The sequence below is a fragment of the Triticum urartu genome, chromosome 3A (assembly GCF_056163025.1).
Source record: "Triticum urartu cultivar PI428250 chromosome 3A, HENAU_Tu73, whole genome shotgun sequence".
Classification (NCBI taxonomy): domain Eukaryota; kingdom Viridiplantae; phylum Streptophyta; class Magnoliopsida; order Poales; family Poaceae; genus Triticum; species Triticum urartu.
In genome coordinates, this window is record NC_141875.1 from 206,123,366 (window position 1) to 206,139,735 (window position 16,370).

Consider the following 16,370-nt stretch of genomic DNA (forward strand, 5'->3'; position numbering starts at 1 on the left):
CAATGAGCTCTTTGTCACCTCCATACACGAGAAACATATCCTTTGTCCTTTTTAGGTACTTCAGGATGTTCTTGGCCGCTGTCCAGGATCCACTCCAGGATTACTTTGGTACCTCCCTGCTAGACTTATAGCAAGGCACACATCAGGTCTGGTACACAGCATTGCATACATGATAGAGCCTATGGCTGAAGCATAGGGAACATCTTTCATATTCTCTCTATCTTCTGCAGTGGTCGGGCATTGAGTCTTACTCAACTTCACACCTTGTAACACAGGCAAGAACCCTTTCTTTGCTTGATCCATTTTGAACTTCTTCAAAACCTTGTCAAGGTATGTGCTTTGTGAAAGTCCAATTAAGCGTCTTGATCTATCTCTATAGATCTTAATGCCTAATATGTAAGCAGCTTCACCGAGGTCTTTCATTGAAAAACTCTTATTCAAGTATCCCTTTATGCTATCCAGAAATTCTATATCATTTCCAATTAGTAATATGTCATCTACATATAATATCAGAAATGCTACAGAGCTCCCACTCACTTTCTTGTAAATATAGGCTTCTCCAAAAGTCTGTATAAAACCAAATGCTTTGATCACACTATCAAAATGTTTATTCCAACTCCGAGAGGCTTGCACCAGTCCATAAATGGATCGCTGGAGCTTGCACACTTTGTTAGCTCCCTTTGGATCGACAAAACCTTCTGGTTGCATCATATACAACTCTTCTTCCAGAAATCCATTCAGGAATGCAGTTTTGACATCCATCTGCCAAATTTCATAATCATAAAATGCGGCAATTGCTAACATGATTCGGACAGACTTAAGCATCGCTACGGGTGAGAAGGTCTCATCGTAGTCAATCCCTTGAACTTGCTGAAAACCTTTTGCGACAAGTTGAGCTTTGTAGACAGTAATATTACCGTCAGCGTCAGTCTTCTTCTTGAAGATCCATTTATTCTCAATTGCTTGCCGATCATCGGGCAAGTCAACCAAAGTCCATACTTTGTTCTCATACATGGATCCCATCTCAGATTTCATGGCTTCAAGCCATTTTGCGGAATCTGGGCTCACCATCGCTTCTTCATAGTTCGTAGGTTCATCATGATCTAGTAGCATGACTTCCAGAATAGGATTACCGTACCACTCTGGTGCGGATCTCACTCTGGTTGATCTACGAGGTTCAATAGTATCTTGATCTAAAGTTTCATGATCATCATCATTAGCTTCCTCACTAACTGGTGTAGGTGTCACTGAAACAGTTTTCTATGATGTACTACTTTCCAATAAGGGAGCAGGTATAGTTACCTCGTCAAGTTCTACCTTTCCTCCCACTCACTTCTTTCGAGAGAAACTCCTTCTCCAGAAAGGATCCATTCTTAGCAACGAATGTCTTGCCTTCGGATCTGTGATAGAAGGTGTACCCAATAGTCTCTTTTGGGTATCCTATGAAGACACATTTCTCTGATTTGGGTTCGAGCTTATCAGGTTGAAGCTTTTTCACATAAGCATCGCAGCCCCAAACTTTAAGAAACGACAACTTTGGTTTCTTGCCAAACCATAGTTCATAAGGCGTCGTCTCAACGGATTTTGATGGTGCCCTATTTAACGTGAATGCGGTCGTCTCTAAAGCATAACCCCAAAACGATAGCGGTAAATCAGTAAGAGACATCATAGATCGCACCATATCTAGTAAAGTACAATTACGACATTCGGATACACCATTACGCTGTGGTGTTCCAGGTGACGTGAGTTGCGAAACTATTCCGCATTGTTTCAAATGTACACCAAACTCGTAACTCAAATATTCTCCTCCACGATCAGATCGTAGAAATTTTATTTTCTTGTTACGATGATTTTCAACTTCACTCTGAAATTCTTTGAACTTTTCAAATGTTTCATACTTGTGTTTCATTAAGTAGATATACCCATATCTGCTTAAGTCATCTGTGAAGGTGGGAAAATAACGATATCCGCCACGAGCCTCAATATTCATCGGACCACATACATCTGTATGTATGATTTCCAACAAATCTGTTGCTCTCTCCATAGTACCGGAGAACGGTGTTTTAGTCATCTTGCCCATGAGGCACGGTTCGCAAGTACCAAGTGATTCATAATCAAATGGTTCCAAAAGTCCATCAGTATGGAGTTTCTTCATGCGTTTTACACCGATATGACCTAAACGGCAGTGCCACAAATAAGTTGCACTATCATTATCAACTCTGCATCTTTTGGTTTCAACATTATGAATATGTGTGTTACTACTATCGAGATTCAACAAGAATAGACCACTCTTTAAGGGTGCATGACCATAAAAGATATTACTCATATAAATAGAACAACCATTATTCTCTGATTTAAATGAATAACCGTCTCGCATCAAACAAGATCCAGATATAATGTTCATGCTCAACGCTGGCACCAAATAACAATTATTTAGGTCTAATACTAATCCCGAAGGAAGATGTAGAGGTAGCGTGCCGACCGCGATCACATCTACTTTGGAACCGTTTCCCACGCGCATCGTCACCTCGTCCTTTGCTAGTGTTCGCTTAATCCGTAGTCCCTGTTTCGAGTTGCAAATATTAGCAACAGAACCAGTATCAAATACCCAGGTGCTACTACGAGCTCTAGTAAGGTACACATCAATAACATGTATATCACATATACCTTTGTTCACCTTGCCATCCTTCTTATCCGCCAAATACTTGGGGCAGTTCCGCTTCCAGTGACCAGTCTGCTTGCAGTAGAAGCACTCAGTTTCAGGCTTAGGTCCAGACTTGGGTTTCTTCTCTTGAGCAGCAACTTGCTTGCCGTTCTTCTTGAAGTTCCCCTTCTTCTTTCCTTTGCCCTTTTTCTTGAAACTAGTGGTCTTATTGACCATCAACACTTGATGCTCCTTCTTGATTTCTACCTCCGCAGCTTTCAACATTGCGAAGAGCTCGGGAATAGTCTTGTTCATCCCTTGCATATTATAGTTCATCACTAAGCTCTTGTAGCTTGGTGGCAGTGATTGGAGAATTCTGTCAATGACACAATCATCTGGAAGATTAACTCCCAATTGAATCAAGTGATTATTATACCCAGACATTTTGAGTATATGCTCACTGACAGAACTGTTCTCCTCCATCTTGCAGCTGTAGAACTTATTGGAGACTTCATATCTCTCAATTCGGGCATTTGCTTGAAATATTAACTTCAACTCCTGAAACATCTCATATGCTCCATGACGTTCAAAACGTCGTTGAAGTCCCGATTCTAAGCCGTAAAGCATGGCACACTGAACTATCGAGTAGTCATCAGCTTTGCTCTGCCAGACGTTCATAACATCTGGTGTTGCTCCTGCAGCAGGCCTGGCACCCAGCGGTGCTTCCAGCACGTAATTCTTCTGTGCAGCAATGAGGATAATCCTCAAGTTATGGACCCAGTCCGTGTAATTGCTACCATCATCTTTCAACTTTGCTTTCTCAAGGAACGCATTAAAATTCAACGGAACAACAGCACGGGCCATCTATCTACAATCAAACATACATAAGCAAGATACTATCAGGTACTAAGTTCATGATAAATTTAAGTTCAATTAATCATATTACTTAAGAACTCCCACTTAGATAGACATCCCTCTAATCTTCTAAGTGATCACGTGATCCAAATTAACTAAACCATAACCGATCATCACGTGAAATGGATTAGTTTTCAATGGTGAACATCATTATGTTGATCATATCTACTATATGATTCACGCTCGACCTTTCGGTCTCCGTGTTCCGAGGCCATATCTGCATATGCTAGGCTCGTCAAGTTTAACCTGAGTATTCTGCGTGTGCAAAACTGGCTTGCACCCGTTGTAGATGGACGTAGAGCTTATCACACCCGATCATCACGTGGTGTCTGGGCATGACGAACTTTGGCAACGGTGCATACTCAGGGAGAACACTTCTTGATAATTTAGTGAGAGATCATCTTATAATGCTACCGTCAATCAAAGCAAGATAAGATGCATAAAGGATAAACATCACATGCAATCAATATAAGTGATATGATATGGCCATCATCATCTTGTGCCTGTGATCTTCATCTCCGAAGCACTGTCATGATCATCATCGTCACCGACGCGACACCTTGATCTCCATCGTAGCATCGTTGTCGTCTCGCCAATCTTATGCTTCCACGACTATCACTACCATTTAGTAATAAAGTAAAGCATTACATCGCGATTTCATTGCATACAATAAAGTGATAACCATATGGCGCCTGCCAGTTGCCGATAACTCGGTTACAAAACATGATCATCTCATACAATAAAATTTAGTATCATGTCTTGGCCATATCACATCACAACATGCCCTGCAAAAACAAGTTAGACGTCCTCTACTTTGTTGTTGCAAGTTTTACGTGGCTGCTACGGGCTTAAGCAAGAACCAATCTCACCTACGCATCAAAACCACAACGATAGTTTGTCAATTTGACTCCGTTTTAACCTTCGCAAGGACCGGGCGTAGCCACACTTGGTTCAACTAAAGTTGGAGAGACAGTCGCCCGCAAGCCACCTATGTGCAAAGCACGTCGGGAGAACCGGTCTTGCGTAAGCGTACGCGTAATGTTGGTCTGGGTCGTCTCGTCCAACAATGCCGCTGAACCAAAGTATGACATGCTGGTAGGCAGTATGACTTATATCGCCCACAACTCACTTGTGTTCTACTCGTGCAAATAACATCAAACCATAAAACCTAAGCTTCGGGGATGAGTTCCGTCAGCACAACGGCGTGGTGACGATGATGATGTTCCACCGACGCAGGGCTTCGCCTAAGCACTACAACGATATGACTGAGGTGGAATATGGTGGCAGGGGGCACTGCACACGGCTAAGGAACGATCACGAGGATCAACTTGTGTGTCCTAGGGTGCCCCCCTGCCCCCGTATATAAAGGAGGAAGGGGGAGGCTGGCCGGCCTATGGGGTGCGCCAAGGGAGGGGGAGTCCTCCTCCTAGTGGGAGTAGGACTCCCCTTTCCTAGTCCAACTAGGAGACTTGGGGGGGAAGGAAAGAGAGGGAGAGGGAGAGGGAAAGGGGGGGCCGCGCCCTCCCCTCCTAGTCCAATTCAGACTCCCTTGAGGGGGGCGCGCCACCTCTTGGGCTGCTGCCCTCTCTCTCCCCTCAGGCCCAATAAGGCCCATTACTTCCCCGGGGGGTTCCGGTAACCCCTCTGGCACTCCGGTTTTCTCCGAAATCACCCGGAACGCTTTCGGTGTCCGAATATAGCCGTCCAATATATCAATCTTTATGTCTCGACCATTTCGAGACTCCTCGTCATGTCCGTTGATCACATCCGGGACTCTGAACTAACTTCGGTACATAAAAAAATGCATAAACTCATAATAACTGTCATCGTAATGTTAAGCGTGCGGTCCCTACGGTTCGAGAACAATGCAGACATGACTGAGACAAATCTCCGGTCAATAACCAATAGCGGGACCTGGATGCCCATATTGGCTCCTACATATTCTACGGAGATCTTTATCGGTCAGACCGCATAACAACATACGTTGTTCCTTTTGTCATCGGTATGTTACTTGCCCGAGATTCGATCGTCGGTATCCAATACCTAGTTCAATCTCGTTACCGGCAAGTCTCTTTACTCGTTTCGTAATACATCATCTCGCAACTAACTCATTGGTTGCAATGCTTGCAAGGCTTATGTGATGTGCATTACCGAGAGGGCCCAGAGATACCTCTCCGACAATCGGAGTGACAAAACCTAATCTCGAAATACGCCAACCCAACATGTACCTTTGGAGACACCTGTACTACTCCTTTATAATCACCTAGTTATGTTGTGACGTTTGGTAGCACCCAAAGTGTTCCTCCGGTAAACGGGAGTTGCATAATCTCATAGTTATAGGAACATGTATAAGTCATGAAGAAAGCAATAGCAACATACTAAATGATCGGGTGCTAAGCTAATGGAATGGGTCATGTCAATCAGATCATTCACTTAATGATGTGATCCCGTTAATCAAATAACAACTCATTGTTCATGGTTAGGAAACATAACCATCTTTGATTAACGAGCTAGTCAAGTAGAGGCATACTAGTGACACTTTGTTTGTCTATGTATTCACACATGTATTATGTTTCCGGTTAATACAATTCTAGCATGAATAATAAACATTTATCATGATATATAAGGAAATAAATAATAACTTTATTATTGCCTCTAGGGCATATTTCCTTCAGGTATCCTCCTTTGAATGATTCAAGTGGCTTGACTTTGCACATGTTCATGCATGTAGTTGAAACAAAATCAACATAGCCTCCATGATATTTATGTTCATGGTGATTTATATCCTACTCATGCTTGCACTCATTGTTGATTAATCTTAATGCATGTTCATAACTGTTGTTCCTCTCTAGTTGGTCGCTTCCCAGCCTCTTTCTAGCCTTGACTTGTACTAAGCAGGAATACTGCTTGTGCATCCACTTCCATAAACCCCAACGTTATTTCATATGAGTCCACCATACCTTCCTATAAGCGGTATTTACCTGCCGTCCCAAGTAAATTTGTATGTGCCAAACTCTGAACCTTCAAATGAAATTCTGTTTTGAATGCTCGAATAGCTCATGTATCAACTAGGGTTGTCTATATCTTCCATTCTAGGTGGGTTATTCTCACGATGAGTGGACTCCGCTCATCACTCACAAGAAAATGGTCGGTAACCGGGATGCCCAGTCCCATGCTCATCACTCACAAAACTCCTGGAGGCACCCGTTGTTTCGGACAAGCCATGGATTGATGTTTGTTGGTGGTGGGGGAGTATAAACTTTACCATTCTGTTTGGGAACCGCCTATAATGTGCGTAGTGATACGTCTCCGTCGTATCTACTTTTCCAAACACTTTTGCCCTTGTTTTGGACTCTAACTTGCATGATTTGAATGGAACTAACCCGGACTGACGTTGTTTTCAGCAGAATTGCCATGGTATTATTTTTGTGCAGAAATAAAAGTTCTCAGAATGACCTAAAAATCAACGGAGAATTACTTTGGAATATATAAAAAATACTAGAAGGAAGATCCATGTCAGGGGGGCCTCCACCTGTCCACGAGGGTGGGGGCGCACGCTACCCCCTGGGCGCGCCCTTGCCTCGTGGGCCCCCTGACGCTCCACCGACCTCAACCCTGACTCCATATATTCACTTTCGGGGAAAAAACTAGGGAGAAGGATTCATCGCGTTTTACGATACGGAGCCGCCGCCAAGCCCTAAACTCTCTCGGGAGGGCTGATCTGGAGTCTGTTCGGGGTCCGGAGAGGGGAATCCGTCGCCATCGTCATCATCAACCATCCTCCATCACCAATTTCATGATACTCACCACCGTGCGTGAGTAATTCCATTGTAGTCTTGCTGGATGGTGATGGGTTGGATGAGATTTATCATGTAATCGAGTTAGTTTTGTTAGGGTTTGATCCAAAGTATAAACTATGTTCTGAGATTGATGTTGCTATGACTTTGCTATGCTTAATGCTTGTCACTAGGGCCCGAGTGCCATGATTTCAGATCTGAACCTATTATGTTTTCATCAATATATGAGAGTTCTTGATCCTATCTTGCAAGTCTATAGTCACCTACTATGTGTTATGATCCGGCAACCCCGAAGTGACAATAATCGGGACCACTCCCGGTGATGACCGTAGTTTGAGGAGTTCATGTATTCACTATGTGTTAATGCTTTGGTCCGGTACTCTATTAAAAGGAGGCCTTAATATCCCTTAGTTTCCAATAGGACCCTGCTGACATGGGAGGGTAGGACAAAAGATGGCATGCAAGTTCATTTCCATAAGCACGTATGACTATATTCGGAATACATGCCTACATTACATTGATGAACTGGAGCTAGTTCTGTGTCACCCTAGGTTATGACTGTTACATGATGAACCGCATCCGGCATAATTCTCTATCACCGATCCATTGCCTACGAGCTTTCCATATATTGTTCTTCGCTTATTTACTTTTCCGTTGCTATTGTTATCATCACTATAAAACACCAAAATATTACTTTTGCTACCGTTACCACTACTATCATATTACTTTGCTACTAAACACTTTGCTGCAGATATTAAGTTTCCAGGTGTGGTTGAATTGACAACTCAGCTGCTAATACTTGAGAATATTCTTTGGCTCCCCTTGTGTCGAATCAATAAATTTGGGTTGAATACTCTACCCTCGAAAACTGTTGCGATCCCCTATACTTGTGGGTTATCATGTAGAATGGATGATATCGAGATCTCTTGGTTGTTATGTTGACAATGAAAGTACGCCACTCAAAATATTATTTATCTCTGTTTCAAAACTCAAGCTATGGCACCTCTGCAAATCCCTACTTCCCTATGCCAAGGGCCTATCTATTTACTTTTATGTTGAGTCATCATCCTCTTTTTAAAAAGCACCAGTTGGAGAGCACCGCTGTCATTCGCATGCATTGCTATTAATTTACATTAAGTATGACTGTGACTGGATCTCTTTTACCATGAATTACAATGTCTAGTCAGTGCTTGATCTTCAGGGGTGCTTTGCATTTATGTTTTGCGGTCTCAGAAAGGGTTAGCAAGATACCATCTTGTTATATCATGTTATGATTGTTTTGAGGAAGTGTTGTCATCTGAGATTTATTATTATTGCTTGCTAGTTGATTATGCCATAGATATGAATAAATGTGAGACCTAAATGTTATTGTTATTATGGTTTGAAGGCATGATGTTCCACTTTGAAATTGGGCACACAAGTCAAAAAAATATTTTTTTTTAGGGTATGCCAACATTTCTTGAGGAATTTAATATTGGGACCACCTGATCCGGGTAATTTTTTACTTGGCAACTCAGCAGCAACAACATCTATTTCCTGCTTCATGAAAGGGCTCTCCAAAATATTGATACCAAGCAACCTTTGAATAATTATAGACATGTCAACATTATAAGAAGTGGAATTATATTTCCCAAACTTTGCTTATAACCATCAAGAAAAAGCAAAATAGTAGACTAATATTGTCCCAAACTTTGCTTATAACCACCATTAGAAGTGGCCTTGTCCTCATGTTTGGAGTGAATAGCACCATTCATGGGTGAAGGAGGCAGTGGAGTTTCTTCTATTTCAAATAGTAGCATTAGAATGGAGAAATATTGTATTTTCACCACCTAGGGTGACCAACTTAATATTTTCACTCCGTCTCTAGTACATTTTTTTGTTTTTTAAGCAAAGCTACAAGATGACCTTTCAAGTCCTTTCTAAAAGTGGTCTCCAAGTTGGTTAGAGCCCTGGTGTTTCCAATGGCACCAAGGAAAGAAATGACAATGTTTATGTCCTGAATTTGTATCATTCATACTAGACAACTTTGTAGAATAAGATTTAATGGTTTTCCTAAGAATTTTAAAACTGGTAGTGATTATGTTGGTTCCGTCGGCATAGTGATACGTCTTCAACGTATCTACTTTTCCAAACACTTTTTCCCTTGTTTTGGACTCTAACTTGCATGATTTGAATGGAACTAATCCGGACTGACGCTGTTTTCAGCAGAATTGCCATGGTGTTATTTTTGTGCAGAAATAAAAGTTCTCGGAATGACCTGAAAATCCACGGAGACACATTTTGGAATTAATAAAAAATACTGACGAAAGAATCAGCATCAGGGGGCCCACACCCTGTCCACGAGGGTGCAGGGCGCCCCCCTGGGGCGCGCCCCCTGCCTCATGGGCCCCCTGAGACTCCACCGACCTCAACCCCAACTCCATATATTCACTTTCAGGGAGAGAAAAACGAAGAAGGATTCATCTTGTTTTATGATACAGAGCCGCCGCCAAGCCCTAATCTTCATCGGGAGGGCTGATCTGGAGTCCGTTTGGGGCCCCGGAGAGGGGAATCCGTCGCCATCATCATCATCAACCTTCCTCCATCACCAATTTCATGATGCTCACCGCCGTGCGTGAGTAATCTCATCGTAGGCTTGCTGGACGGTGATGGGTTGGATGAGATTTACCATGTAATCGAGTTAGTTTTGTTAGGGTTTGATCCCTAGTATCCATTGTGTTCTAAGATTGATGTTGCTATGACTTTGCTATGCTTAATGCTTGTCACTAGGGCCCGAGTGCCATGATTTCATATCTGAACCTATTATGTTTTCATGAATATATGTGAGTTCTTGATCCTATCTTCCAAGTCAATAGTCACCTACTATGTGTTATGATCCGGAAACCCCGAAGTGACAATAATCGGGACCACTCCTGGTGATGACCGTAGTTTGAGGAGTTCATGTATTAACTAAGTGTTAATGCTTTGGTCTGGTACTCTATTAAAAGGAGGCCTTAATATCCCTTAGTTTCCAATAGGACCCCGCTGCCACGGAAGGGTAGGACAAAAGATGTCATGCAAGTTCTTTTCCATAAGCATGTATGACTACATTCGGAATACATGCCTACATTACATTGATGAACTGGAGCTAGTTCTATGTCACCCTATGTTATAACTGTTGCATGAGGAATCGCATCCGACATAATTATCCATCATTGATCCATTTCCCACGAGCTTTTCACATATTGATCTTTGCTTAGTTACTTTTCCGTTGCCACTGTTACGATTGCTACAAAAACTACTACTGTTACTTTTGCCGCCGTTACCGTTACTTTCATACTACTTTGCTACTACATAGTAAATTGAATTTTCCAAGTGTGACCCACAAATGGCAAGAACTCATCATGTTCCATCCAAGCATTTTGAAACCTAAATATATTAGACTTAGGCATCATAGTTTCAACTGAGATGAGACATGGCACATGGTCAGAGGTTGTCATGGCCATGGTAGACCAAAGCATATGGATAATTAATTAACTGTCCGATAAAGGGAATAAAAAATCAATCAAGCTTTTGGAGTTCACGAGGGGTATGCATATTGCTCGAAGTGTACTTTCTGACTTTGAGAGGTACATAAATGAGCGCAAAATGAGAAATTACTAAAGAATGAATTATCTCATTAATACTACCCCCCATGTTTATTCCTATCATCTGGCCTCCTTATGAGGTTGAAATCACAAACCATGATCCAATTAACATCATATGCAATTTAGACATTACAAAGACACAGAATTAATTCCAATTTATTGCCATCTTAACATGGAGCATAGTTATTTGTTGAAGTCCAAACATTACAACATCTTGTAGATTGCATTAGGGCAGAGAGAACATACTCATTCTGGAACTCTACTATGACCAGAGAAAACAACACCATCCCAAATAGTGAGGACAACCCCTCATCTGGCAATAGGAGTTATATATTACAAATGAAACAAATCTTCTAGGGCAAAATTGTGTGATATAATCTAAATCAATGTGCTCTGTTTCAGTTTCTGAAAACATGTAAGACAACAAGAACCTTCCTCGTTTTTATTATGTATTATCAATCATTTATCATGGGAGTTCAACCCTCTTATGTTCCAATTTAATATTTTCTAGGCCTGCTTATTCATTGGTAGGGCAAAGAAAATACATCCTTATTAAGCAACCAAAACTAGATTGTTGCAAGAGGGGCCAGATGGTAGGAGTGCTTTTATTTATATTATTTCATAGTCGCTATAATTTTTGGATGTTGAAGTTCTAAAAGAACTCATAATTTCTTGAAACTCTAGGGGAAGTACCCTAAGGAGATCAAATGCACCTCACACTAGATGAGCCTTTCCCTTGCCGCCAAAGGTTGTTTCATCACTAAAAGTTTTGAAACATCTTTTTTGTGAAAAAGGACACGGGTCTATTATAAAGGTTCATAATAAGTAAAAAAAACCCTCAAACATGATAAAAATTACATCAAGGATTCTGCACCATCGAACGACCACTACCGCCGATAGGACGCCCCACGGGCATGCCGTTGTCGCCACTCCCATGTCGGAGATAGCTTGAATTTGTCGATGATGGCCATGAATTCTTTGTACATGTGCCCCTATGGACCAACGTTTAGAGTCGTAAATGTCATCATTGAACCCTTGAATCGATCTAAAGCACATGAGACCAAATATCTCCATCATGCATGTACGCACGGTGAGAAACCCTAACCTCGCCTCCTAAGTAGACAGATGGAATCTATGTCGGAGCTAGCTCTTCCAAACTCAAGGAGGATACCAACTTGAAGATGAAGTGTCTCCATACTAAGCCCCTGCAAGGAAAACACATAAGTTAAACTATTGGTCGGAGCCGAGGCACCGAAATCCCCCTTCTCGACATTGGCCACCTGGGTGCGGGCAAAGAGGAGGTGGATACCTGGGCTTAGTGATGATGCTTTAAAGGGATGAGTACCCTACCAATTGCATGCAAGAGGGAAAGATAAACCATAACCAAGGGATGCATTTTTCGTTTATTGTTTCAAACATGTTCTTAGTGATGCAATTATCTAGAAAGCTGGTAAGGGAGTAGGTATTAAAATCATTTAAACCTTTTCGGGCATAAATTTAAGTTTCACACAGGGCCTTAGTTTCTTAGAGCATTTGCACCTGAACCGCCCTAATCTGGTCCCCTAAGAATCCGCGAACGCGCCCATGCGCGTAAGCGGCTATTGACGAGTCACCCCTCATCTGTTCACATCCACAGCCAGGTGCCTCATTAGCAAATCTTCAAATCCATAGAATCGCATGCAATGTAAACTTAACTCACGTAACAAATCTCGATCCCACACATAGCGTCCAACTACTTCATCATGCATGTCATCACTCCGTCAAAAACTGGCATGCTCTACTACATCGTACATGCCATCGGACTACCAAAATTTGGCATGTTCTACATACTAAAGCTATTGAGAAAGTTCATCAATAGCTACCCTTGCCCTTGTTGTTGCTCTTGTTGTCTTTGTTGCAAAAGTAGTGGTCAAAGATGCAAAATGGATCGAGCTAGATCTTCTCACAACTGGAGTTGTCTGACCCGTCACTAGCTTCCTCGTTCTCCTCTTTGGACGGCAGTCCGACTATGGCAGGGACCGCCCAATTTTGCTCCTTGGTGAGGGTGCACGTCGTCCTCCTTTGCTACTTATTGAGGATGCAACCACGGAGGGCTTCCTCATCCAAGGTCGTGTGTGACTCCGCCTTTGCTTCCTTGGCCTCGAGGGCTACCACGGCTTCCTGGACCCTATGCCTTGCATGGAAGGCATGTCGTGCGTCCATAGCGGACGGCCCCTGACGCGTGCTGGTGTTTACCTCTGACTTGGATCCCGACGCCGCGGGGATGAGGGACCACCGAAGGGGTTGCACCGTGACCCCGGAGTTGGGGCGCCAGACGGTGGTCACTGCGTCCGGTGAGGCCACGGTTACATGCTTGGAGCCACTAGCCTCGGCCGATCTGAGTGTCATTTCTGCCGACGCAATGGATTTCTGTAGGGTCGACTCCGATCGCAGTTAGGCGCACTCCTCTCGGGAGCGGTGGAGAGCCATGCGGATGGCCATCTCCTCCTCTTCCCTGCATGGGTCGAGGTCCCAGACGGCGAATCAGGAGATCTCTAAGTCGAATCCGCTGTCCGCCATGTCAGAGAATGCCGGATATCGTTGGAACGGAGCTTAGGGGCGGAGTGGCTAGGGTTTTGTCCGGGATATGAATAGGGACGAATATATGTGGGGCTGAAGTGGCTAGGATTTTGTCCGCGATTTTATGACATGTCATGGACCGGACCGTCTGCCCAGATAAACAGGGGATGTTTGAATAGTCCGGCTGTAGATACTCGTGGATAAGATCCTGATGACACCTCCAACAATGGTGTGTCATAGGAAACATGTCAAAACTGGTTGCGTTTGGAGAAGGAGAACACAAACCGCACGGGTGCTACAGTGCCACTCATCATCAGAGTCAGGAACGAATTAATCAGGCGGCGCTTTAAGTGCGCATCAAATTATTTCTCACACGGTACATATGCCCAGCGGATTGGAGTTAGACCCGTATCCGTCCCCAACCGCCCCCATTGAAACCTCTTCCTCTTAAACGAAAAGGCTCAATCGCAACAGTATTCTACTCCGACTCCGCACCTGTCACTCACGCTGCCTCCGTGACCTCCTCGCTCCCTCTGCCCCTATATACTCCCGTCGCCGATTGCTCGACACCATTGTTGTTTCTTCCTCCTTCCGCCAATCGATCGTCCCTCTATATCATATAATCGTCCAAGTCAGGTCTCCGCGCCGCCGCGCTGGGTGGGGACGTATCGAAACGATGGAGGACTTCGTGCTGAGCTACGTGGTGACCGGGCTGGCCTTCTGGTCGACGGCGTTCCTGGTGATGCGGGCGCTGATGCCGAAGCGCTCCTACGAGTTCTGCAACCGCGCCGTCTCCACCATGCACGCCGTCGCCGCCGTCTGCATGGCCTGCCTCTCCGTCCAGGAGTGGTCGTGCCCCGTCTGCCCCCTCAACGCCCCCTCCTCGCCGCGCCAGGTACGCACCGCCACCGCCACCGCCACCGCACACCGCTGCGCTCGCTGATCCGTGATACACGCGCGCGCATGCACTGACTCCGTCCTCTTTCCTCGCTGTACGTACGTGTGTCCATCGATAAACAGATGAAGTCCCTGGCGGTGACGCTGTCGTACATGATCTACGACGCGGCGTGCTGCCACCTCAACGGCGACGTGCGGCTCGACAACACCGTGCACCACCTGGTGAGCATCGTCGGCATCGGCGCCGGCCTGGCCTACCAGAGGTGCGGCACGGAGATGATGGCCTGCATGTTCATCACGGAGATCTCCAGCCCGCTGCTGCACCTCAGGGAGATGCTCAAGGAGCTCGGCGTCAAGGACACGGACCTCAACCTCCTCGTCGATGTACACAGACAGACCTCAACCTCTTCTTCTCCCTCTCTCTCTCTCTCTCTCTCTCTCTCTCTCTCTCTCTCTCTCTCTCGTCTGCTGTGAACAGTGCTATAATTAACTATATGTCTCTCTTCTCCCCCGCGTACGTGCAGATTCTGTTTGCGGCGACCTTTTCGGTGGGACGGATGGTTGGTGGACCGTACCTCACCTACGTGACCTTGACAACAGACTACCCCATCCTTATCAAGGTATTTTGTAACCATATAAGCCCAGAAGAACCAAACAAATATTCCGCCGTTCCGCTCCTTATCGGTCTCGAACCCAAATCTCAACTTCACCTTTCTCTTTTTTGCCAAAAAAAGAAAACCGTACCTATTTCAAACGCCAACTTTTTCCGTATGTAGTGCTTACTAATTTCCTTTTCTGTGATGTTATTTTCCGATTCGCCAGGCGATGGCTGCGGGTTTGCAACTGGTGAGCGCCTACTGGTTCTTGAGGATCCTCAGGATGGTCAGGTACAAGCTCGGGAAGAAGAGGCCGGCGGCGGCGGCGGCCAAGGTCAATGCCAAGTGATACATCCATGTACATACACATCTTGCTTGCAACCTTGAGCAAATTACTTGCTTTCTGGCGGGATGAGATCCATCGATCGTTTGTATGTACAAAACCCGCCGTGTTTGCCCGATTCTGGCTAAGAAAAAAGGATTGTTCATGTAGCATATCAATTGTTCCACAGGCAAGCATCTTCCGAACAAAGGATGCATATATACACACTGTAGCAATTCAACTCTTGTGCAGAAATACTTTCCGAGCACTACCGCTTGCCTCCTTACTGTTTGTAGTTGTAGAGGATTTTAAGCTTCTCTTCTTGCTGCTTACACAGTTGTTAGATTGGATTATTCTTGTTAATGCCGTTTTGGTGTATAATTTGAATGTGTAGATTGTACCTGCATTTTTTATACATGCATGACGTGCCCTCTGTTGATGCGCGTAGCTCCTGGTGTTTTGCGTTGTCCCATTACAGTCCTTTTGAACTCCTAGTTTTGTTGTCAGTAATCTGCTAGCAATAGGCGCCAGAACGAACTCCCTTCTATTTTTTGGTTTGTATATGCACTGGGAGTCTGGGATGGGATGCTTTGTTATGTTGTTCGGTTATTAGAAATTCTGATAGTGAAACCTGGTCCATGTTGGATCGTATGATAAAGAAAGTTCCTCAATTGGCAAGGACAAAATAGGTGCACCAAGGGCAAGGCAGGCATATTGGAGCTCATCTTCACTGCAACAGTGTCATCAATCAACAGTAAAAGATAGTAATGATTTGCTAATGATCTTTATAAACATCTAATGTTGGGTTGAGCTCAATCCAACTCGCATGTCTTGGCCCCGCCCTTCCTTGACCTTTGTGCCAGTGGGTGAACAGGTTAAACAATGAAACAAGAAGATTTGCTAATGAATTTTCAAATCTATTTGTTGGGTTTAGCCTTCTTTTAGGCAAACTCGCAAAGCTTTATTTAAATCATCATGATATTCCAAGATAAAAGATCCCTTGGTTGACCTAAC

The 16,370-nt window shown here is 44.1% G+C and overlaps 1 protein-coding gene across 1 annotated transcript; it reads left to right on the top strand.

The window, feature by feature from the left end:
* Positions 1-13,972: 13,972 nt before the first annotated feature.
* LOC125529588 (uncharacterized) lies at positions 13,973-15,771 on the top strand. Its single transcript, XM_048693995.2, has 4 exons — positions 13,973-14,436; positions 14,562-14,822; positions 14,963-15,058; positions 15,261-15,771. Exons 1-4 carry the CDS (start codon positions 14,218-14,220, stop codon positions 15,381-15,383), a joined length of 699 nt encoding a protein of 232 aa, XP_048549952.1. The 5' UTR covers positions 13,973-14,217; the 3' UTR covers positions 15,384-15,771.
* Positions 15,772-16,370: the final 599 nt, after the last annotated feature.